At 48.6% G+C, this 22902-nt stretch overlaps 1 protein-coding gene across 1 annotated transcript; it reads right to left on the bottom strand.

Moving 5' to 3' along the window:
• Positions 1-4478: 4478 nt before the first annotated feature.
• Positions 4479-17726, bottom strand: LOC124231974 (5-hydroxytryptamine receptor 5B). Its single transcript, XM_046648969.1, has 2 exons — positions 15985-17726; positions 4479-4980 (listed from the first exon to the last, which is right to left on the bottom strand). The coding sequence occupies exons 1-2, from the start codon at positions 16759-16761 to the stop codon at positions 4648-4650; spliced, it is 1110 nt and encodes a 369-aa protein (XP_046504925.1). The 5' UTR covers positions 16762-17726; the 3' UTR covers positions 4479-4647.
• Positions 17727-22902: the final 5176 nt, after the last annotated feature.

Genomic DNA, 22902 nt, shown 5'->3' with positions numbered 1-22902 from the left:
GGATATCTGTGTTCTTAGCATTACATAAATATAAACAAATAAACGATGACAAAAGTCCTCATGCGTAGTGAGGGAGGGGGTCCCCGAGATACCTGTGGGAGAATTCCGGCCAGAGGGAGTAGCTGGTGTCGGGCCTTGAGGTAGGAGGGTGCCCGGCAGGTGACAGGAACACGAAGGCACCTGTGTGGGAAACCATTGCAAGGCTTCAAGAAGGTTTCAATAGGGATCCCTCTGGGGGCCGTGCTGACTGCAGCCTGCAGGGGAGGCGAGGGCAGAAGCAGGGAGCCCAGTAAAGAGACCACTAATAATCCAGATGAAAACAGACCTGGAACAAGTTTCACGAGACAATGTTTACCCTTTCTATACTACACTCTGATTTTTTTTCCTGTTCTGCTTAAGTACTTTGTAAAGATGCTGAGCATTGAATTATTGGTTTCCATTTTTCATCCCCCCAGAGCACACACCTTTGTCATGGCGTCCTGGCAGGTGGAATGTACTTCCCCAGCCCTTGACTCTGGGCTCTTGCTTGGTCTATGGCTTGTTGGCAGACTTGGTATGAGCAAAAGTTTGAAAATGTGCTTGCGTGGTTGGGCTTGCCCTCTTATACACCTCTCTTGAAAAGAACAAACCCTGCTGGCCTGACGAGGATGCGGGACACAGGAGCAGAGCTGCAGAGGGAAGCCGAGCCCAGGAGAGCCCAGCCCAGATCAGTGCAATCCCAGGCAACTCACAGATGTTTCAGCAAGAAACAAAGGCTCGTTGGTCTACACCACTGAGATTTTGTAGTAATTGTGCACAGTTATTGAGAACACAGCTGACAAACCACCACCAAAGTGATTTCATGGTAGGTTGTGACCTGGAGTTTGAAAGACACCTCTATACCACCCAGCATTAGTGTGGAGGGACCAGATCAGGGGCCAGAGAGCAGGCTTCTGGGGACATGTGGAATAGATGCTCACAGAGGACAGCAATCATGATCAGAATCCAAATTCTCTTCAGATATGCCTAAAGAAACATGGAGACCATGTTAAAGGGGAGAAACGTGGCATGCTTGACATTATATATGACTCAACTTATAAAATAAAACTATTAGGCTACCCACATCCATCCCACAGGCCTGGAACTTTGTGGAATTGGATTCTGACGTGAGGACACTTTAGTGCTACCTTAATCAGCAAATAAATCCTGACAGGGAAGAGATTAATTCGTCTTATAGCCTTCCAGCTCCATCTTAGCCATGTTCTACAGACAAGGAGATTTGAGGCAGAACAGACACATTATGCTTATTCCTGAAATGTTCATTGTAAATCAGATATTTTGTCAGTAGGCTTCTATTTCTGATACTCCATATTAAAAAGAATTGCAAGTGCATCCTTACATAAAGTTAATCATTAACTGATCCGTTTCAGAAATTGAGCATTTTTTAATTATAGTGAGTGGTCAGGGAAGGCCTCATGAACTGAGAAAAAGGTTCAAGTCTAAAAGGTCCAATGGGAGTTGCCACCAAATTAGCAAGCAAACAACTTCCTTTTAAAAGAAGGACTCAACGTAAATGATTCCTTCTGCCTGGGATGCTTCCATAGGATCGTACATTAAGTCAAAGCCCAAGCCAGGTGAACACAATGACAAGGCATCCCATCCAATAGTGAGAGTAACCAAAGATCCCGTAGGCGACCCCCAACCATACCTAGACTCTTCCTCTAAGGCTCCTGCCTGGAATCCAACTGGAACAATGCAAGCGGATCCGCTACACCAGGTGCGCGTCTCTCGTGCTGCAAAATGCAAGCGAACACTGAAATGAGTCCAGTCAGATCTCTGTTGGGTTCCCTTCCCCTTTCCCATGTTTGAATCCAGGCAGACTTGAGTCCAGACACCTTTTCTGCATGGACTCACTGTGACCACAGGCAAGCTGCTTACCCTCTTGGAATATGGTTAAATGAGGACAATACCGATCTTGTAGGATTAAATGAGCGTTTGTATATAAAACCTAGTACAACAGCTGCACATGGTGGGTCCTCAATAAATAATACTCTTAAAATTGATTCCTGGTTGTGTGTTTTATGAAGAGAGGGCCAGGGAGGAAGATCATTAACACCACCTAGTGTCTTTCAGCCAACAGGGAAAATGCCCAGTAGCCCCAGGCTTGAGCTCTAGCCCTTAAAACGCAACCATGAGGAATGACACAACCTGAGAACCTCCACCCCCTCCAGCTTGTCAGTCATCTCCTAGTCCTTTCTCCCCTGCCTTAATTCACAGAGGATCTGAGGTGGCTTCTAGGAAATACACAGAATATGACAGTGAAATATAAATAGAACATAAAACACTAGGATAAGGAAAACCTAAATAAGAATTGGAATTACAGACTGGCTAGAAACATTAAAAACAAATAAGTAGGTTACCAGTTCCTACAGAGATTCCAAAGTTAAGTCAGAAATGTGGTTCTGTACTTCCTCCGGATCAAAGTGAAAATAGAAACAGAGCCACTTATAAGTCCTCATTATCTTAAGAAAACATGCCTTCATCTGATGACTGTACTTTTTTTTTTAAAGATTGACACCTGAGCTAACATCTGTTGCCAATCTTTTTTTTCCTTCTTCTCCCCAAAGCCCCCCAGTACATAGTCGTATATTCTAATTGTAGGTCCTTCTTGTTGTGGCATGTGGGACGCCACCTCAGCATGGCCTGATGAGCAGTGCTGTATCTGCACCCAGGATACAAACCGGCGAAACCCTGGGCCACCGAAGTGGAGTGTATGAACTTCACCACTCGGCCACTGGGCCAGCCCCTGATGACTTGACTTCTTTATGTGAAATGCATTGATAGGTTTCATAAGATTGTTGCTTGAAGCATCTTCCAATGATAGAGAAAAATAAAGTTCCAAAGTATGACTCCAAGAAGGCTGTCCTGGGGGCCACACCAAATACGTTTGTGATGTCCCAACCTCCAGCAGCAAAGGAATAGCTGAACGACATGCTCTTCCCAGACTCCAGCTCCTTCTCAACAGGGCTGAAAGCACACAGAGCTGGGACCATGGGTAGTTTGAGGTGACACAGATCCTCAATTGCAAAAAACACAAAAGTTCAGGAAATACAGGTTGTTCCTAACTCATTTGATGACAAAATCTGATCTGACCCAGTGTGAGGCTATTTTTAGTACTTTCCTCAATTTATTGCAGAAATATCCATGTGTTTGATGAGAGGCTACTGGCCCAGACCCAGCTGGGGAGGTTATCTAATCTATGGACCATGTACCATATCGCCTTTCTAAAACTTAAAAAAAGAAGAGTTCTAAATCCCAAAACCATCTGGTCCCAAAGATTTTGGAAAAGGCACCAGGGACCTATCTTCTCTGATAACCCCCAAAGTGCAGGTGCTCTATTGTGTGTGCTCAAAGCATGTCTGTACACCTCAGACATCAAGGGAGCCAATGGCCGAGTGGACTGTTGTGGAAATGAAAAGCCGAATCAGTAGGCAGCCAGTCCAAAATTAGGCAGACTGTGGCCAAGATGACTCAGTCCAGGTATCCCCCTCATCCAGGCCCCTGGATCCCTACACATCCGGGCCACATTTCACATTGTCAGTAAGCCCAAGATTCACTGTGGTAGTTTTGGGGGAGTTTTGTGTGTGTTTGTGTTTTAGTTCCACAACAGGCATTGTCCCCATCTCAATGATAGACACGTGTGTGTGTATATGCATGTGTGTGTGATCAGTCATACAGATGACTGATTCTGAGCCTAGAAATGAATACTTCAAAAGCATTCTTATTACACATACAAGTCAGGATGGTGAAGTCCTGGGAAAATTTCTCACAGCTGCTCTCCCTTGTACAGAAGCACAGACGAGCCCTCGCCAGGGCGTCTCAAGGCTGGCTGCATGGTGGAATCACCTGGGGAACTTCAAAAAGCCCTGCCGTCTGGGTCTCGGCCCCAAGAAATGCCAATTTAATTGTTCTAAAGAGCAGCCTAAGCATCTAGCAGTGTCTCTCACTGATTAAAAAAAAAATTATCTAGAGAACTTAATAATGTATAAATTACCAGATGTCTTCTTTGAAAGTCTGATTCAGTAGATAGGGTTTGCACTGGACACTGTTTTAAAAAACAAAAGCTCAGATGATCCTCATTTCCCAAATCAGGACACATTGTGTTGGAGACTGGGGGAGATGTGGTGAATGGGTGGATAAAGGGTTGTGGGGTGGGGGCTGTTTCACAAAGGACACCATCTCCTGGGTAGAACACAAAACAGGCCACTGGGCCCTGTGCTGAGACCCTCTCTGAGGAATATGGTATTAGATAAAGGAAAGGCATTGATCCTCTTGCGTCAGTTCTAACCAATTAGCAGCAACTGCCCGAAGTGCTATCTGAAAAGAATTCTGAGGCAGACTTCCTGCTTAGTAGGGAAATGTGCCAAGATCGATTAGCAATGTCTGCCACTCATGTAGGAAGAGGGCATATCTGCATGCTTGCCCCACATTTGCTGTCTTTCTGAAGAGCCTTTGGCATTGCTGCACCTACAGTCCAGGCCCAGTGGTATGGCTCTCAGATGTCATTAATTCTCAGCTGTGGGGGGAAGGCTCGCGCATCACTGGTAAGGGGGAGAAACACAAGTTCCCTCCGCACAACTCTACCCACAGTCTTTCCAAGCTTTGTGTTCATCTCCGCTTGGTGAAGAGGCTTTTGAAGGCGTTGCTGTAGTTCTTGCTAAATGCTGTGTAAATCAGGGGGTTGAAGAAAGAATTGGAGTAGCCCAGCCACAGGAAGATGCTTTTCCAGATGGGGGGCAGGCTGCAGGCGCAGAGGGGGCTGATGAGCTCTGTGAGGAAGAAGGGGCTCCAGCACAGCACAAACATGCCCATGAGGATGCCCACCATCATGGCCGCCCGCTTCTCCTTCCGCTCCCACCACGAGTCTCCACTTTCCTGAAAGGTCAGTGTCGGGCGACGCGCCTTGAACACCATCTCAGCCTCGTGAGGTGCCTCCTTCACCTTGGAACAAAGGAAACAGAGAATTAAAACATAAAACCTAACAGTGGATCAGAAAAGCAACATGGGGCTACTCCAGTCTTGGCCAACACCTCTGCTCCAGCCTCTTTCAAGATGTGCCTATACCATGATCCATCAAACAATATTAGGTGAAAAAGTTCCTGAAACTGTAGGTTAAAATGAGTTCTCAAGGTCCTTCAGGGAGTGAGAGTGGTGGTCCCCACCATGTCCAATAATATGATATAAAGTGGGAGGGAGGCAGCCTCAAGGGCAGGGACCTTGGCATCAGACCCAAGCTTGAGTCCCAGCCCTGTTGGCCAAGCTTTCCAATCTATGAAGCTGGGTGACCAAAGTCCTGTCCCCCTGCCATGAGGCCATCGGGGAGGTGAATTGGGAATGTGTGGTGGGTGCCCGCACAACCCCTGGCACCTGGACTCCCCCATTATATAGGCATAGAGTGGACTTGGTGCTGGGACCAGGACCCTGAATAAAACAGACCCAGGCCTGCCTCTCACAAAGTTTGAAGCTGGAGAAGCAGCCTTTAAACCTTACTATTGCAAGAAATTATACAATTACTGTGCTAAATGGATTCAGTTTAAATTATTGGATAATCTGTATTGCCTAGCTTTAAAAAAACCAACCGTCAATGCCTTTGTGGTAGTAATTGGTTACCATTGAGCGAGCCTCTGGCACACTCTCTACTCTTACCCCCATCCTTTGGTTAGCACCTATTTACCTCTTGCATCTCAGCTTAAAGGCCACCAAGCCTCTCAGAGTGGCCTTCCTGACCCTCTAAACTCAAGTACTTGCCCTGTTTGGTGCCATCTTCTCTTCTTCTGTAGCAGTTTGTGTGATGTGGGCATGAGAGCTGGTTCCTCTCTGGTCTCAGCTGAACGAGGCCTGGGACTGCGTCTTCCTGGTACACTAGCTCCTAGCAGCAGCATCTGGCACCTGTAGATGCCCAGGAAACAGCTGCCAAATTCCTTCTTGACCCTTGCAACACAACGTCCACATGTGCATTCTCCTTCCTTCTGGGAATGCTGTCAGGCTGGCCACAGATGCCAGAGAAAACACAGAGGCAAGAGGCTCCCAGGCAAGGCGTGTGTCTAGTTTTCCTCCCAGACACAGCAGAAAGTAGCAATTGGGACAGCCACACAACCGAGGGGCACTTTACAGTGTCCACAGCACCTTCCCTTGTCTTCTCTCCCTTGGGTCAGAGGGCCAGAGCTCAGTGGGTGGAGGAGTTCCCAGGTGGCCTGACTTACGCAAGCCCAGGACGCCTCATTCAGTGCTACCTTCAGATTCTGTGTCCTCTGCTACTTCCCCTCACCACCCCTGCCTCTATTTTTTTGGAAAATCACTCAATCAGCCTGAAAACAGACCATGGAGATGTGGACAAAGAAGATTCCTTTCCTTTGCGAGTATATACCCACATCCTCTCTCCTGCCGCTTGGAGAGACAGAATGAAAAGGCAAGTGATTCCAGCAAGAGAACAAACAGCATTTCCCTCCTCCCACCCCCCTCCGCCGTCCCGCCCTTATAAAGGCCTGGCTTGGCAAACACACACCCTCTGGGGGCCAGCGAGAGCCCCTCTTTCACAAGCTGTTCCAAGGTTTTCCAGTCCTCCCACAGGTGGGCGGAAGCGGCATGTCACCTTTCCCCTTTAGAAGAGACAATACTGACCAATTCCCTCATAGCAGACCATCATCAAGTCACCAGAGGAAGTCTGAGCGATAAAACATGGCGTCCTGAAATCACCCCGTGAATGTTTAGCCGTCTATTGCCGGGAGAGAAAAATGGGATAGGAGCATGAGAGGAAGTGGAGGGAGATTTGTTTTCCTCCCACTCAGCTCATTGATGGGCACTGTTCCAGCCATTTCTCTGCGGACCTAAATGACCTCCCAGGCTCTTGAGTCCCTCCACTGGGGAAGGCAAATTCCAAATCCTGGTTGAGCTCTAGAAGTAAAGAAACGGGGTAACTTCAGTTCAAAGAGATGCTTGGGGAGGAGAAACAGAAAACCCAAGGCCACTGATTAAATAGCTTTAAAACACCCCGGCCTCCCCCGCTGTAGCATTTAGCAGAGTCCCCCTTTGCTCCAACACGGTGTCTGTTTGCTAAAAGCCTGTGTTCACAAATTTCACCTGTGCCTGCTACACGCTGTGCTCAGTGATGCTGGAAGACAATGGAACCTTTCCAGGAACAGCCTCAAAAAAAAAGCCAATCAGGGATGATCCTGGTTTGCCAGGAGACCGACTAGTTCGGCTTCTTTCGTTTGAAATGTGACATCCAGTAGAAACCAAAAGGCAGCAAGAAGAGGCACTCTGGAGAAGCTACTATGGAACAGAGACTATGCTAAACGCTTGTGATGGATGCCCTTGTCACCCTCACACCATACCTTTGAGGCATTGTTATCTCCATTTTACAGTTGAGAAAACACTCTGAGAGGCTAAGTCCCTCATCCAAGGTCACACAGTTGCTTATTGTTAGAGCTGGAAGTCGAACTTGGGTATTTTCAACTGGAGACCACACTCTTAACCCCTGCCTGTTATTCTGCTCCTTGAGTCAAAGTGACTGATCTGAATAGGTTCCACAGAATCTATTTTAAGGATCATATTTATGCTTGGGATGCTTTCAAAATGGACATGTGTGGCTTCCTGGGCAACTTCTAGGGCCTCTAGCAACCAGCCCTGGGGCTATCCCTGAGCTCTTCCATCTCCCTCTTTGGTTTCTCTCTCCTCAGCCTCTTCACGCTGACTTCCCTCTGTACACCTGTCTGAAAAAAGACCCTTCAGGGTTAAGAGGCCTCTGACCCTGAGTTAGAATCTGCTCATTGGAAGGCAAGAATGCGGGCTGTTGAATGCACACAACACATAGCAACTGGCACTTCTTGGTCCTGCCATGAAGGGAAAGGTGCTCTGAATGCAAAGAAATTTGGAGACATCCAATGCCACGGCCAAGGCCATGCCAGCAGGGAAAAGCAGAACCAAGGTGCCCGCCCAGTCTGTCTAGTTCCAGACCTGTATGGTTTCTTTCTGCCCCACTGAGACGTGATCTAAAAATGAATTTACCTAAATATCTCCATAGATTCTGAGGCTTTTCCATCTGAAATTAATTAAGAACCAAATCTGCCGGCCAATATACACTCAGACATTTATTAGCTACCTACTGTGTGTATAGGGACTATGTACTGGAATTTCCCATCAAGTCCCAATTTCAAATATTCTGTCCCACTATTCTGATAAGCACTCTGATGTCAGGGCATGGATTCTAAATCATCATTCAGAATGTTGTGTCATGACCAACACTCCAGGAGGGCAGGGACCATGAACATCCTGTCCACTGAAGAATCCCTGGGACCTAATGTAACATAGAGTATATAGTAAAAACTCAATAAATATCTATTGAATAAATAGATGTTTGGGGAGACAATTCTCTTGCAAGCCTCTTGCGTTGCTGCACATTTTGCTAGCAAAGGCACTGACAGCCCTGGATTTGGACAGCTTGTCAAGGATGTTTGTGTAGCAAACCGCCTGGGAAGATAGAGAGAGTATCTCCCAGCGGGAAAGAGGGCAGGTTTGCTTGCAACCCATTAGAAAAGATTCAGGTTTCCTAAGAGCCGAGGGCAGGTTTATTTATTGTCCAACATTGGTCGATACAGACTTGAGTTCCCTAATCTGGGAGTTTCTCTACTGTGACGCAAATCCATCTGGGCCACTCTGTGTCACTCCCATGGGACTTTGAGGGAAAGGGGAAGCAATGCAGACATGAAGCTCATGCTGCCTGTGTGCCATGAGTAATAAAGTCTTTGACTCTGATCCAGGAGTCTCGAGTCTTCTTGGAGCATCCAGTACACTTGCAGGCTGACCTTTCAGTTTGCAAGCAGACCTTCACAGTTTGTGACAGCTGTCCAGTACTCGGCTAGGTGGTTCCACACACTATCTTACTCAATTATAGCAGCAACCAGGAAGGAAGGAAGCAGGAAACCAAGGCTCAGAGCAATATAGTGATTAGATAGGATTCCAATCTGAGCCCCCATTTCTAGAACTCTAACCATGAAAAACCTCGTCTATATTGTAGGCTTACTATGACGACTACAATGAGACATTAGTACATAGTAGGACCTCATAAATGTCAGCTTCATGTCCCCTTGTCCTTTCCCTTTCTTCTAATAAAAAAGTTCCAGCTGCCACAGAAGGAGCCCACAAACATTTGTAATCCTCTCGTATTGTCAGATAAACATCCTAATGAGAAATAGAAAAGGAAGGCAGAAAGAAGATGGTTCCTAATCACTTGGGAACCTACCAGTTTGCACTGTGGCCACACGAGTCAGGCATCCAGTGGGGCAAGAATCCTTACAAAGCGGGTTGGGGCAATCACGCTAATCCTAGTGGCTAGTGAAGCCCTACGTCTGAGGGGGGGAGGACATAGTGACGTTTCCAGTCGGGTTTGAAGGCAATCTTGATTATAACTGGAATGCCCTGTTCCTAACCAGAGCTGCGCAGGTCAGGACTTGGCCCACTGTGCCTCCATTCTCTCTGCCCAAGGTTTCCTGAGAGAACAAGCTCCAAGTTGCATTTCTCGAAGGCTCTTTAAAGAGATAACTAACCAAAATAGCCCCTGAAAGTAAACAGAAGCTGTCTAGCTTGTCTGACAAACTAAAATAGGAAATTTTCTCAGCTGCTTGTCTTGTGCAAAAGAAACTAAGAAAATAAACCAAGGAAGTTTTCTTGTAAAAAATAGAAGCAGATCAGTGCCAGGCTTGAAGAAAATTGACTTTCCTTTCAGTGTAATTATACACTCAACAGAGTATAGTTTTGCTAAGCCTTGGAGTATGGTCATAACATAAGGTACCATTGCTATCGTTCTGACATTTGGAAACATGGATTTTTGTGGGGCGTTAGTAACCCTGGAATGGCTAAGGACTCCCTGGAGTTAATGCTGAGAAGGGGAAAATGTAATCGAGTGTGTTAAAGTCAGGCTGCATTTGTGTTTTCAGCTCTAACATCATCTGATTGAAAGTCATCCCCCTTTGTGAGCGGTTGCCAGTGGAAGGTCCTCTGCTGAGGCAGGAGTTTTTCTCCTGAGGTCCCTGGGCTCCCAGACCAGATTCCTGGCGCATGGGAGGGTGTAACAGAGAGAGGGGAGGTTTTGCCTTTTGCACATGCATTGTGCAGCCTCAGTGCTCTGATCTAACCCTGGGGGGCCCTGCCTCCCCTGTGACCACTTCCTGCCTCAGAGAGCCCTGGTGACTCTGCACTGTGGGTTCCCTCCCTCAGGAGAGCCCGAGGGCAGGAAAGGCTAAGTGGGCCTCACTCTCCAGACCTGGGCCTCAGGGAGCGCCCCATGCGAACTGAGCGAGCAGGCACCTACACACCTCTGTGGGCAGCAAGTTTTTCCTTTGATTTTCACGGAATTCTGTGACCTGCCAAAAGGTTAAGAACTATGGAGTTTGGATCTCATTCTTTCACTGAGAAGCTCAATCTTCTCCAAGAATTACCCCGATTTAAGAAGTAGCCTACTGCAAGGTCCTTCGTGAAAACACACGGTCCCTGCCCCATACTTGTCTCCATCCCTCTGTGTTTCTCATTCTCCCCTTCCACTCTTCCCAACAGTCCACTCAGAGAGAAAAGAGAAATGCGAGTGGAGATAAAGAGGCAGAAGGAACAGGAAGATGTAAGGAGAACAAGGCAGAAGTTCACAGAGAGGGGAAGGCCGGGGTATTTCTGAAGGTGTAGAGGAAACGCTCCTCGGTGTGCCCAAGTGCTTCCGGAAACTCTCAATTAGGTGCCAATCTTAAAAGAATCAAACCATAAGCCAGATGTTTCATTACCACTGATACAATTTGATTCACAAAATTTACTTTTCTGAAATTAAAGTAACCTTGCCGTCTGGCATGGGAATGTGTTTGCACCCACAGTTCTTTTAATAGATGGAATGAGAGCAAGGGTGGTGATTTTCTACTGCCTTCTTCCCATAACTGAGCTCTGACTGAACCCAGGGCCCATGTGCAGTTCCCTCCACAAGCCCACCAGCTGCTTAGTCTTTGGTGGGGTCCACATGACTACTGACCACTGGACAAGTGACAACAGCATAAAGGGCTCTGCACAGATTTCAGGTCGCTCAGGGCTTACGTCCTGTATGCTTACAACATACAAACTTGTTAATGTTAATAGAGAGGATTGGCTTAGAGAGCCAAATATTTTGTACCTAACAGGAACTAAAACTCAGATCCAAGTTGTCACAAACCCTACAGCTCAACACAACGCATTTATTTTGCCCTTTACAGTTGACAAATTGCTTCCCCATACATAGTCAGTCCTTCAGGACCATTGTTCTCTGGACAGACTTCTACCAGAGCGCCTATAAGACTTTGTTGCATTTATAATTCTATAATTGTGGTCTACTAAAATTAATCCCTTGTGAGCAGAGACCTTGCTTGCCCATTCTTTGAAACCTCAGAGGCTACCACATTGCCTGATATACAGGTCAGTGAAAGTCAATGAGGTAATGTTGAACACCATCTGCGTGTCTTAGCAGGTGGTTTAAAAAATGTCCACAGGTTTCTTGACACTTCTCCCAAAGACGGAGCATTCCCCGTCCCTTAAGTGTGGGCTGCAGTTAGTGACTCACTTCTAATGACTAGAATACAGGGGACATCGTCAGATGGAACTTCTGAGACGAGATCATAGAAGGCACTGCACTTTCCTGCTTACTTCACTCCCTTAGATCAGGGGAGGCCAGCCGCCATGTTGTGACGACACTCAAGCAGCCTGTGGAGACCTCCCGTTAAGAGCCACGAGAGTGAGCTGTCCTGGAAGCAGAGGCTCCAGCCCCAGTCCAGCCTTTGAATAAGTGCTGCCCCATCCAACATCTTGGCCACAACCACAAGAGACCTTAGGCCAGAACCACCCAGCTAAGCGGTTCCCAATGCCTGACCCACAGAAACTGTGAGTTAAAACAGGTTTGTTCTTTCAAGCCACTAAACTTTGGGGTAATTTCTTACATAAGCAATAAATAATCCAGCTATGAGGGTAACAGCAGTAAGAGGAAGAAAAGAGGAATTTTAAAAAATAATAAAATAACACAGGACCTCTCACTTGTGGTTTACTGTTTTAGACACTCCACATCTACTATTCTCTCACTCACTCTTCACAAGGATACTCTGAGGCAGATGGCAACATATCCATTTTACCTACAGGGAAATGCAGACTTAGATTAAGTCACTTGGCTAAAGTGCTAGTAAGTGGCACAAAAAGCATTGAAATCCAGGTCTCCTTATTTCCGCATCCCACGCTCTTAGCCGCTGTGCGCACTGCCCCCACATGGTTACCGACGGGGTGAATGAGGGAAGGGTGCCAACCGCGCTTTAGGACGTTCATGAGCCCCAGGCATCTTCACTCTGTGGGCCCCTTCCTCCTTTAAAACATGTTAAAAATTATGTCTTATGACCATATTATTATGAAGACTAATATAATGGAGGCTGGGTTCATGATTCTAAACTCATTACTATTATATTCATTTCTCCTCTAATTTTAAAAGAAATTAAACCATTTCCATGGGCCCCTAAAAGTCTTGTGGTTCTTGGTAACGTGCCTACTGTGCCTAAGGAATACACAGGCCCTGGTATCAACTTGTGCACAGCAATCAAACAGACAATTGACAGAAAAAAAACAATTTTCTTTTGTCTTTTCCAAATTTTCTTTTGGCTGGGAAAGATTTGCCCTAAGCTAACATCTGTTGCTAATCTTCCTCTCTTTTTTTCCTCCCCAAAGCCCCAGGACATAGTTATATGTTCTGGTTGTAAGTCCTTCTAGTTCTTCTATGTGAGCCGCTGCCACAGCATGGCTACTGACAGATGAGTGATGTGGTTCTGCACCCAGGAACCAAACCTGGGCCGCCGAAGCAGAGTGCACCAAACTCTAACCACTAGGCCATCAGGGGTGGCTTAACAAAGAAAAGAAATTGATGTCACATTTTAAAAGCCAAGTCAATAATCTCTATTGGCTTTGCTTTTTTCCTCTTCTAACCAATAAAGGGCTCAGGGTTGTAGAAAATAATCATAACCGGGCGTGTGCTTTGGGGGGAAGCAGAGTATACAGAATATTCTGTATATATTGTATATGTGGTGCTCACTCTGTGAGGTTGAAGCAAAGGAAGGCAGGGTAGGAATGAGCCCTGTCTCCTGCGAGCAGCTGGCAGTGTCTCTGGCTCACCTGTGTTCAGCTATTCTGGAAAGGAGAGTTCACATGCCGAGTTTGGAGAGCCTGCTCCCCACAACCCACCTTGCCTGGGATATGACTGCCTCATTCCTGTGAAGGTGGAGATGCCTGTGAGCAGTGGGAAAGTGCTCAGAAGTCAAGTTCCTGGAGACAGCATGGAGTAATGACAAAGTAAGGGAAAGAACAGTGACACGTTCCCTAGATTTCGCAGCCAGTGGCTGGCCAATGGACTGTGAACAGAAGTGACATGTGTTTACTTCAGGGTAAGGCAGTTAAAAGCTGCTGTATCTCCATATATCTCTTCCCTTCCCACAGCAACCTGGGAAGCCATATGTTCAAGACAGCATAGCTGAAAGATGACAAGTGGCCCCATCCATGAGTTCCCACCTGGAGGAGAGCTGTGCAGGAGGGCTGTCAGACCCACACTGAACTTGGAGCGAGAGTGACAGAAACCGTTAGTTTGGGGGTTATATTTCACTGAGCATATCTTCGTTTATCCTGACCAAGAGGGCAATGGCAGCTTGGCTGGATCACGAGGATTAAATGAGAGGAGGAATGTAGAGCACCAGAACAGTGCCTGGAAGGGAACTCACTCAGGAAACATTTATTTCCTCCTCCACTTTCAAAAATTACATTTTGCCCCAAAGAATTAATCACTGTCCAGGAACTGTTGCAGAACCCTTTCTGACAATATTTGAGCGTTGGAACCTGGGCACAGAATTCTAAAAAAAGATGAAGGATGCACACAGCCTGGTCACCAGAGGCCTTCAGACTTCATAAGTGCTTCTGTCACCCTCAGAGAGCAGTACCAACACTTTGCAGGATCTAAATTCATCTCCACTCATTTCCTCTAGAGTGCAGAAAAAAGCAGGTAGGGGCAATGTAGAGAGAGAGCATTCCTGGCCTGTTGTTTTAAATTTTTGTTTGGGTGTCTTGTGGCGAGAAAGCTTGCAAAGGCTGACTCAGCAACATTACCCAGGAGTTCGAGTGAGGGCTTGCTGGAGCCCAAGAAGCAGGATGCTCTCGAACACCATCTTGTCTGCAATCTCAGCATCATAGGATTCCAGACTCAGCCATGATTTAGACCAATACTGTGTCTTAGAGAAGAGAACTTGCAGCCCAAAGTGGAGAAGGGGCTTGCCCCAGGTCCCACTGCCAACGAGTGGCTGGATCACAACTTTGCCCCCGCCTCCCAGAGCTCTTTCTCCCCACCAGCGGCCACCCCGGATTGGCCAGTCTCCCTTCCAGTCACATCTTCTTTGTATCACTGCCTGAATGGGGCCTGTCAGAAATGAACACTAAGCTCAGGCTTGGTGAGCCTTTCTGGCACCCCCTGCAGCATAATTTCTCGGGGGCCACATTGGAGTGATGCAGCTATTAAAGGCAGCCCACCCCGGCAATCTGACAGAACTATCATCACCCCAGGCATTTCCAAAGGCCCTTGCAGAGAACATTAATTCTGGAGAAATCTCTCCCCTGCCAACACTTTCCAGTTATAGTCTTGACATTCTGATTTTATGCTACAAAATTCCTCTGCCATTTAATGAAGGGGAAAAGCCTGCTTTTTAAAACACATATATCTGAGTAGGCTAAGTATCTGTGTTAACTTTCCAAAATTAAAGCAAACTAACAACAAAAAATCCCGTCTCTTTCCTTCCCTGCTCATGCCCCCCATGGTATTTGGAAGGGGGCAATAAGTCCTGTTATTCTCTAGGAGGGCAAGCGTGAGATGCCCCACTCCCCATGGAAAGTTTGGGGCTTCCAGGCTGAGGAGGCAGCTGACATCTATTAGGGCCTGGCCAAAAGGCAGAAAGCTCTGATTCTAAACACCTTCAGAGAAGTTCTGCCCAGTGCAGGTCCTCCATTGCATTCATTTCCAGGGTTATCTTGCAGCCCACTGTAGACTGCCAGGCAATGTTGCCCTCCTAACTCCTGCCAGCTCTGCCACCCCTGTGTGCCAGGCACTGTGCTAGATACTTCACATTCTTCATCTCAGGGAATCCTCACCAAGAGCTCCTTGAACCAGGAATTAACTTGCTCACAGAGACTAAGCAGCTGGCCCGATGTCCCGAGCTGGGATTTGAAGGGTTCTAGCTCGTTCCAAAGTCCCTAGAGGAGGGCACTGAGGTTGGGACAGTGAAAGGAAAGGGACGCTGGATAACTTTTTATCCTCACCTCCCCCCTTGGCAGGGAGCTGGCGCGTCGAGTTGGGGCATATAGTCTTTGGAGTGCAGAGGATGGACTAGGGTGCGGTAGAGACTGAAAATAAGGGGTGAATGCTCACAGAATTTCCTCATCTGCAGGAAGAATTCCCAGCCTACCGCTGTCTCCCTTGGTCTGGCGGGGACCAGGAAGCTGGCGGTGGCAGGAGTCACACGGGCACAATCGCTCCAGGGGAAAAGCAACAGAGGGCGCAGCTGATCGGACATGCCCTCAAGGCTGCCCACAAACGCTGCCCCTGCATGCCCCCTTCAGCCCCGTGGCTCAGCGGGGCCAGCTCCAGCTCCAGCAAGAGGGAGCTAGTGGCGAAACCCCTTCCCCCGGCGAACGAGGCACCCACGTGGCGAACCCTTCGCGTGCTGCGCAAAGTGCAGGTGACAAGCCACTCCGTGGGCACCTCGGGAGAGCAGATGGCAAACTCCCCGTGCGCTCCAGCTGCGCTGGCGGCCAACCTTCTCGCGCGCGCCCCCAGTGTGCCAGCTTCTGCCGCCAACTCCCCTTCTCCAAGCTTTGTCCTCCACCACAGAGCCCCTTCCCCAAGCCCCCGTTCCGCCGCCCGCCCCTCACCTGCACGGTGGCCGGCAACGGCAGCACAGCCCTGCGGTGGCGGCCGAAGCGAAACTTGGCCGCCTTGTAGATCTTCCAGTAGACAAATAGCACCACGCCAAGCGGCAGGTAGAAGGCGCCGCAGGTGGAGAAGACGACATAGGAGGGTTCCTGGCTCACCTGGCAGCGCTGGAGCTGAGCGTCGTACGCCTCACCCCAGCCAATGAGCAGCGGCGCGAGGGCGATGAGCGCCGAGAGCGCCCAGGTGAGCGCGATCATGAGCGCGGAGGCGCGGCGGCGGGTGCGCAGCGGGTACTGCAGGTGGCGCGTGATGGTCCAGTAGCGGTCCAGGGCGATGGCCGCCACGTTCCAGATGCTGGCGGTGCAGCACAGCACATCGAAGGAGATCCACACGTGGCACAGGCTCCTGCCCAGCCACCAGCGTCGTCCGGCCGACAGCTCGCTCACCAGGCTCAGTGGCATCACTAGCGCTGCCACTAGCACGTCTGACACAGCCGTCGAGGCCACCAAGTTATGTGGCACACGATGGAAGGCGCGGACGCGCAGGATGGTGACCAGAACCAGCAGGTTCCACAGGAAAGTGGCCGCGATCAGCAGCACCAGCAGCGTCACCACCAGCACCGTGAAGACTGAGAAGGGCGGCTGTCGGCCAGGCAGGGCAGCGCCGCCTGGGGTCGACCTGACGACCGCGCCGGGGCTTGGGCTGCTGTTGGAGGCCTCGGGTCCAGAGGGGAGGGCGACGCCGGTGGCGGCCGCCGAGAGGTTCGCTGCTTCCATGGCTCCCGGCGCGCCGGCTCCCAAGTAGGGACCGCACGCGCAGCCCCGGGGCTCGGCAAGGACGGGGCGGGTGGCCTCGTGGGAGGGGCACTGCGTGCCCGGGGAGGGCTTAGAGGGGTTCAGGTCGCCCTACCCTGGTCCTCCCTTGGGCCTTAGTTCCCCTTTGGCGCCTCTGCCTGGCGCCTTCGTAGACTTCTTTTCCAGTGGAGAAAAACAGAGTGGGACCCCTCAGGAGTCCAGCTAGGCTCGGCGCGCCAGTGCCGCCCACCTCTCCTCGCCATCCCCAGAGCAACCGGCTGTCATGGGGCTGGGAATCCGAGAGCGCAGCCCAGAGTCCGCGCAGGGCCGGGCTTGGAGAGCTGCCCCCCTCCCACCTCCAGCCCGGCGGCGGGGTGGGCGGTGGTGGTCTGTAGAACCTGCGGATGGCAGCCCGCCCTTCACGCGGTCGGGCGTCTTCCCCGCCTCCGCCGTGCTCTCGGAGAGGACCACGAACTGCGGTGGTCTCGGCGAAGGTTCAAATCGCGTGGGAACTCCGTCTGGATCTCTCCGATGGGCCTGGTGGCACGGTTAGGCCCGCCCCCTCCCGGACAGAGGGTTTCTTGTTTCCCCACATCTTGATCCTGCATACTCGTACCTGAATTAGGAGACTCCAGTATTGGGTAGGGAAACAGGACGCCCCTAAAGCCTGCTCCATCCCGCCGCTCCACTCGAAGCCCTTCTGCCCCCAGGGCTTCATGGACCTTCAGCTCACTGTGTGGCTCCAGGCGGAACGAATGCGGCGTCTAAGAGTTTGGCAGAGGCCTGGAAGAGGGAGGGATTACAACCTCCTCGCCCTGCCGTCCCCAACCCTGCCCCATCACATCCCAGCCCGCAGCACACCCGTGCTCGCCCCACCCCGCCTTGCTGTTGCTGATATTCCCGACTATAGTCTCTGTCTCCTGGTTCTTCATACCCAGGGTTGGACTGGAGTCATTTTAGGTTGACCCTTGGGCAAAGGTAGAAACCAACTAGAAAGGGGACATTCTCCTAACCCTGCACCTGGCCCCCCATTTTCAGTCTCTTGCACTTTTAAAAAGCAGTTGGATCACAATTAAATCAGCTGAAAGCTGCATTACGGCTGCGCCTGGGACTAGACCACAAGCAGAAAGGAGGCAGAGCCCAGATTGCCCCTCCTCCTGTCTCCGCAGCACGACCTGCAGTCACGTCCTGGGTTCTTCGCACTCTAGAAAGAGCTCAGGCTGAGCAGGTGCTCAGGAGAGCCAGAGCCAGCTCCCAGAGAAGACTTTCTGGAAAGGCCCCCTGGGCTGGAGCAGGTGCAAGGGTTTTCTTCCCTGGACTAGTCCCCTCCCCCCCGCTCCCCGGACCCCACCCCGCACCTGGGGCAGTCTTTGGGGAACTGGCCCTGAAGGAAGGGATGAGCCAAGAATGCCCTTCTCCTTTACTCTCCTTTCCTCAGGACGGTTCTTACTTACACACACAGACTTGATAGCGCACTCAGGGGGCATGAGAAGCGACAGGCAAAGAAGTCAAAATAAAAATACCTACAGAGGTAAATGTGAAGTGTTTGGGAAAAATATCAGAAGCAGTGTGGGCTGTTCAGGGGTCCCAGGGATGGAGGAAGTTGTAGTCAGAGAACACCTTCCGCTGACTGAAATGCAGGGAAGGAATTTAATTATCGGACGAGATGCATGGAGGGTTGGACCTGGCAGGGGCGTGCATGGCTGGGCTGAGGTGGCAGGAGATGAGCGCTCAGGGTGTACATGCCAAGGAGCAGGGTTTGAAGTTGATCTTGGAAAGAGCTGCATTTTGGATTTTTTTTGAGAAAATTGACATGATGAAGACAATCCTTTAGAAGGAAATGGTGACTAGGCTTTGAAATAGTTTCACAATAATTTTCTCCCCGTTTTATTGGACAAGCCTTATAACAAGAGCAAAGGATTCCCAGATGTAGAAGCATTCACGTTGTTCCGGTCAGGTGCCTGACGTGCTTTGATGCTTCTGTCTTCGCTCCCAGCCAAGTGCATTTTTCATGCTGGAAATCAATTTTTCATTTTGCAGATTTCTCTTAGCACTTTTCATGTTGCTGTATATTCTCTTCATAGTTACACTTTTTATATTGTACCATTTATTAGGTGAGAGATTTTGAGCAACTTAGTCTTTCTGAGACTCAGTTTCCTTATTTTAAAAATGAAGATAATTATGATATCGAACCTGAAGTGAGTTCACTCACCCGTTGCGCAGCAAGCCAATCTCTGACACCGGGTGTGGTGGAAGACAGTAGGAATTTTATTTTTGCACAGCGCTGAGCAAGGAGAGAGGGCAGCTAACGCTGAAATCCCAGACTCCCCAAAAAACTAAAAGGAAGGGTTTTTATTTGGGGTTTTAGGTAGGGGAGGGGGAGCATATGGCCTTGCTGGTCGGAGCTTTCCCACCAGCCTGTCTTTGGCCTTGAGACTACTTGCAGAGAGGAGGGAGCCCGTGAACCTGCTGGTCAGCAGCTTTCCCACCAGCCTGTATCTCTTTGCGAGGAGGAGATGATCCAGGTGCTTGTCCTTGCCAGTGTCTGTCTCCAGGGAGCATATTGGATTCTGGAGCCAGGAAGACAGGGAGTAAGCAGGGAAAGAGTGCTCTGGTTTTAACCTCATATATGCTGGGTTTAATGTGGGGAAACTGATATGAGAGTTGGTATCAATTATGCCTGTGAGGAGATTATTATAAAACTATAGTTAAATAAAGCCAGTAGCACAGGGGTAAGTGTTCAGTAAATGATGACGATTGCTACTATTTTTAACTTTCAGTTTAAACCTTACATTCAGTTCTCTTATGATCTTTTGATATAGATTATGTTTTACAGTTTTAATTCCTCAAATGTCTGTAACAAGAAAACCCATTCACACATTTTGTTCCCCTTGATCTTAACCTTTTTAGGCATCGTTAGCACTTGCAGATGAAGAAACAGGGAGAGCTGTTGACTTGCCTTCTGACTGGCAGCTGGACTCCGCTCTCCTGACCCTGTCCCCTCTCTGCCCACGATGCCGAGCTGCCCTCCATATGCTGGTCTGGGGGCTCAGCCTGATTGTTTTCATTTAACTCTTTTATATAAATTGTTTTCTATAAAAATTGACAGTTTAGAAATCTGTATTGTCTCAATTACAAGTCTTGAGCTTCGCTACCCTCGTCTCAGACCACTCTCCCCTGTTCACCACACTCCGGCCCACCTGGCCTCCCAGATCCTTGAACATGACAAGCACATTCCATTCTCCGGACTTCGGTGTAAGCTGTTTCATCTGTCTGGGATGCTGTTCCCTCAGATAGGCATGGCTCATTCACTTACTTCATCTGGTCTCTGCTCCAGTGTCACCATCTCAGGCCTTCCCTGACCATCAGAGCTACAATCTGTCACTCTGTCTAAAGGTGTTCTCTGTCCCACTACTCTGCTTTATTTGTCTTCACAACACCTCACAGAGGGGACAGCACATTATTTATTTAGTTCCTTTTTGCTATCTGCCTTCCCCACTAAAATGTAAGCTCTTCATAGGCAGGGTGTTTATTCACTGCTGTGTCCTGAGCATCTCATTCTGCGCCAGGCTCACAGAAGGTGACTCAATAAATTTGCATGGATTTGTTGAATGAATCAATGAGGCATTGTCGGGAGAGGTGATCCGTGGGCCCTGAGCACCTCTGCACCTTCACATGGGGCAGGCCAAGAACACCAGGTCCTGACTGCTCATTACCCAGCCGTAGCTCAGAGTTGTGTTTGCACAGAGTGACCTTGACAGATGAGGTACCTCTCTCCCTGGGCAAAGGGCAACTTGCATCTGCTTACTATTAAAGTGGTAAATCGTCCAAGCTCAGTGTCCCTTTCTTGTAACACAGCCCACTCTCTGTGCAGGCGTCCATCACGGGCCCTTTCTATCTCCCCCGTGGGACTTGGGAAATATGGAAAGCCAGAACAAATGAACAGGGAGCTCAAGCTACAGCTTCTGCCCAGGGGAATAAAGTTTTTTGTCTCTGACCCATGAGTCTCATGTCTCCTGAGAGCATCTGTGAAACAGTTACAGGGCAACTTGTTAGCTCACAAGGAGGGAAAATTCCAGACCCTGTGCAGTGCTTGACAGACATTTGGTTTGCTGATTTTTAAATTATTAGCAGAATTCTTTTGCCCTTTTGAGATTATTTCCTTGATATATTTTCTCCCAAAGTTAGTAAGTAAGTTAAAATGTAGAAACAGTGTGATTGTTCTTTTTACATATTTCCAAATTGTACCTCAGAGAGTTTTAATGGATTCGCCATTCTCTTGGCCCTGGCTTTGGAGAAACAAGAGAGAGATGGACAGCTTTGCCAAAATCAATTTGTTATCATTAGAAGAAAAATGTTTAATTGGTATATAATGATATGTTTTACCTGTTTTGATTTGCATTTCTTCAATAGCTAAAAACCTGCGTTTTTCCTCATGGTGGTTTATTATCTATGTATCCTTGTGTGCAAGCTGTTCCTCCTCTTTTAACTACCTTATGCAGGAGGCTGAATGCTGAACTTATGAATATTGATCAATTTCAATGTAATTAGCAGATTTTCATCCATGGTGTTGTCACGCTTTTTCCTTTGTCATTTCTCTCCTTGCATTTATTCTGTTACATTTTGTTGAATAACTTTTTCTTTCATATAGTAGGACACATTGACCTTATCTCCATCAATGTCCTTAATTTACCCTGTAATCATAAGTTGCTTTCCTGTTCTTTATTTCTGTTATTGAAGTTTACGAATAGATTGAGGAATTTGACCCTCTGATTCCTCTAGAGTCGTTATTGTGACGTAGCAGGAGATGGTGGTTGAGCCTTCTCGAGCCCGTGTGTGTGTAATCCTGTCCAGTGAAGCCCGGCCCTGATTATTGAGTGCACGAGCCTGTGCCATTGTGATGGTACAAAGGTGGGTAAGAGGTTGTCCAGATCTTGGAGGATCTTTCACCGACCAGAGAACAAAACCTTCCTATCTGATAAGCAGAATGCAGCAAAATGTGCTAACAGCTGATGAGAGTTTAAATGAAGGTTTCTGGGTTTGCTGGGGAGACAAATCACCTGCCATGAGGAGGACCAGAGAAGGTCTCTGGAGGGAGGCAGCTTTTGACCTGGACGTTAAAACATGGGAGGATTTTCACCAACAGAGGTGGGGAGGGAGCAGGAGGGAGGCAAACCCAGCAGGAGGAAGAGGGCGAGCAAAGGCTTGGAGGCAAAAGATGAAGAAAACAAATCAATCAGAGCAGTAGAGGGTCATCCAGAAGGCCCAGCATGGACCCCATGAGAGTTCCTTCGCTTCTGGTTCATCAGCTTTTGCTTTTAAGGAGAACATAGTAGAACATTTCTATCCTCTTTAGTCAGCGGATCCTGCTAGTTCTCTTTAGTGCGTTCATGTGTCTCCCACGCTTAGCTTTTTGTGCTGTTATTAAAAAGCATTCCTTCCTTGATGTTATTGCCCTTGTGTTCTTACAGATGATTTCTAAGATCATTTTAGCAGGCTTTCTTCCTATTGGTTCATCAAGTCTCAAACAAGTGTTACCTCCTTTGAGAAGCTGGTCTGATCCCCACCTCTGCCCCACCCTGACTCAGCCGCTACCCTTCCTCTGGCTGACCCCTGAAGCCAGGCCTGTGACTGGGACAGGTTCCTGCTTCTCCACTAAATGGCAGCATCCCTGAGAATATGGGCCTCTCCCTGCTCTTCCTCCTGGGGTCTACACAGGGCCTGGTGTGGCTCAGTAAACCTGCATGAATGAATGAATGAATGAATGAATGAATGGGTGAAGACAGCTACAAAGAGAACCGAGAACCATCTCAGTGAAGATGGAGAACAGCGAGGGTGTGTAAAGATATCAGGGAAGACGACTGATCATAGAAGGTGAGGAGATGGGATCTGCTAAGCATGAAGCCAAGGAGAAGTAGAGAAACAGCAAAAGAGAGGGGAGGAAAGATAGAGTTTCAAAAAAACTGGAGAAAACATGTTTGTAGTCAGGACAGGGTTGAGAAGAAGTGTGTGTGTCCCAGCTCAAACATCACTGTCTCAGAAGGGTCTAATTCATTAGTTCTCAAATTTCAGCGGACGTCAGAGTCACCTGGAGAGCTTGTTAAAACACAGGTTGCTGGGACC

This window comes from Equus quagga, unplaced genomic scaffold (genome assembly GCF_021613505.1).
Source record: "Equus quagga isolate Etosha38 unplaced genomic scaffold, UCLA_HA_Equagga_1.0 HiC_scaffold_142_RagTag, whole genome shotgun sequence".
NCBI lineage: Eukaryota > Metazoa > Chordata > Mammalia > Perissodactyla > Equidae > Equus > Equus quagga.
Note: the sequence above shows the minus strand (reverse complement) of the source record. Positions and strands in the feature narration are given on the sequence as shown.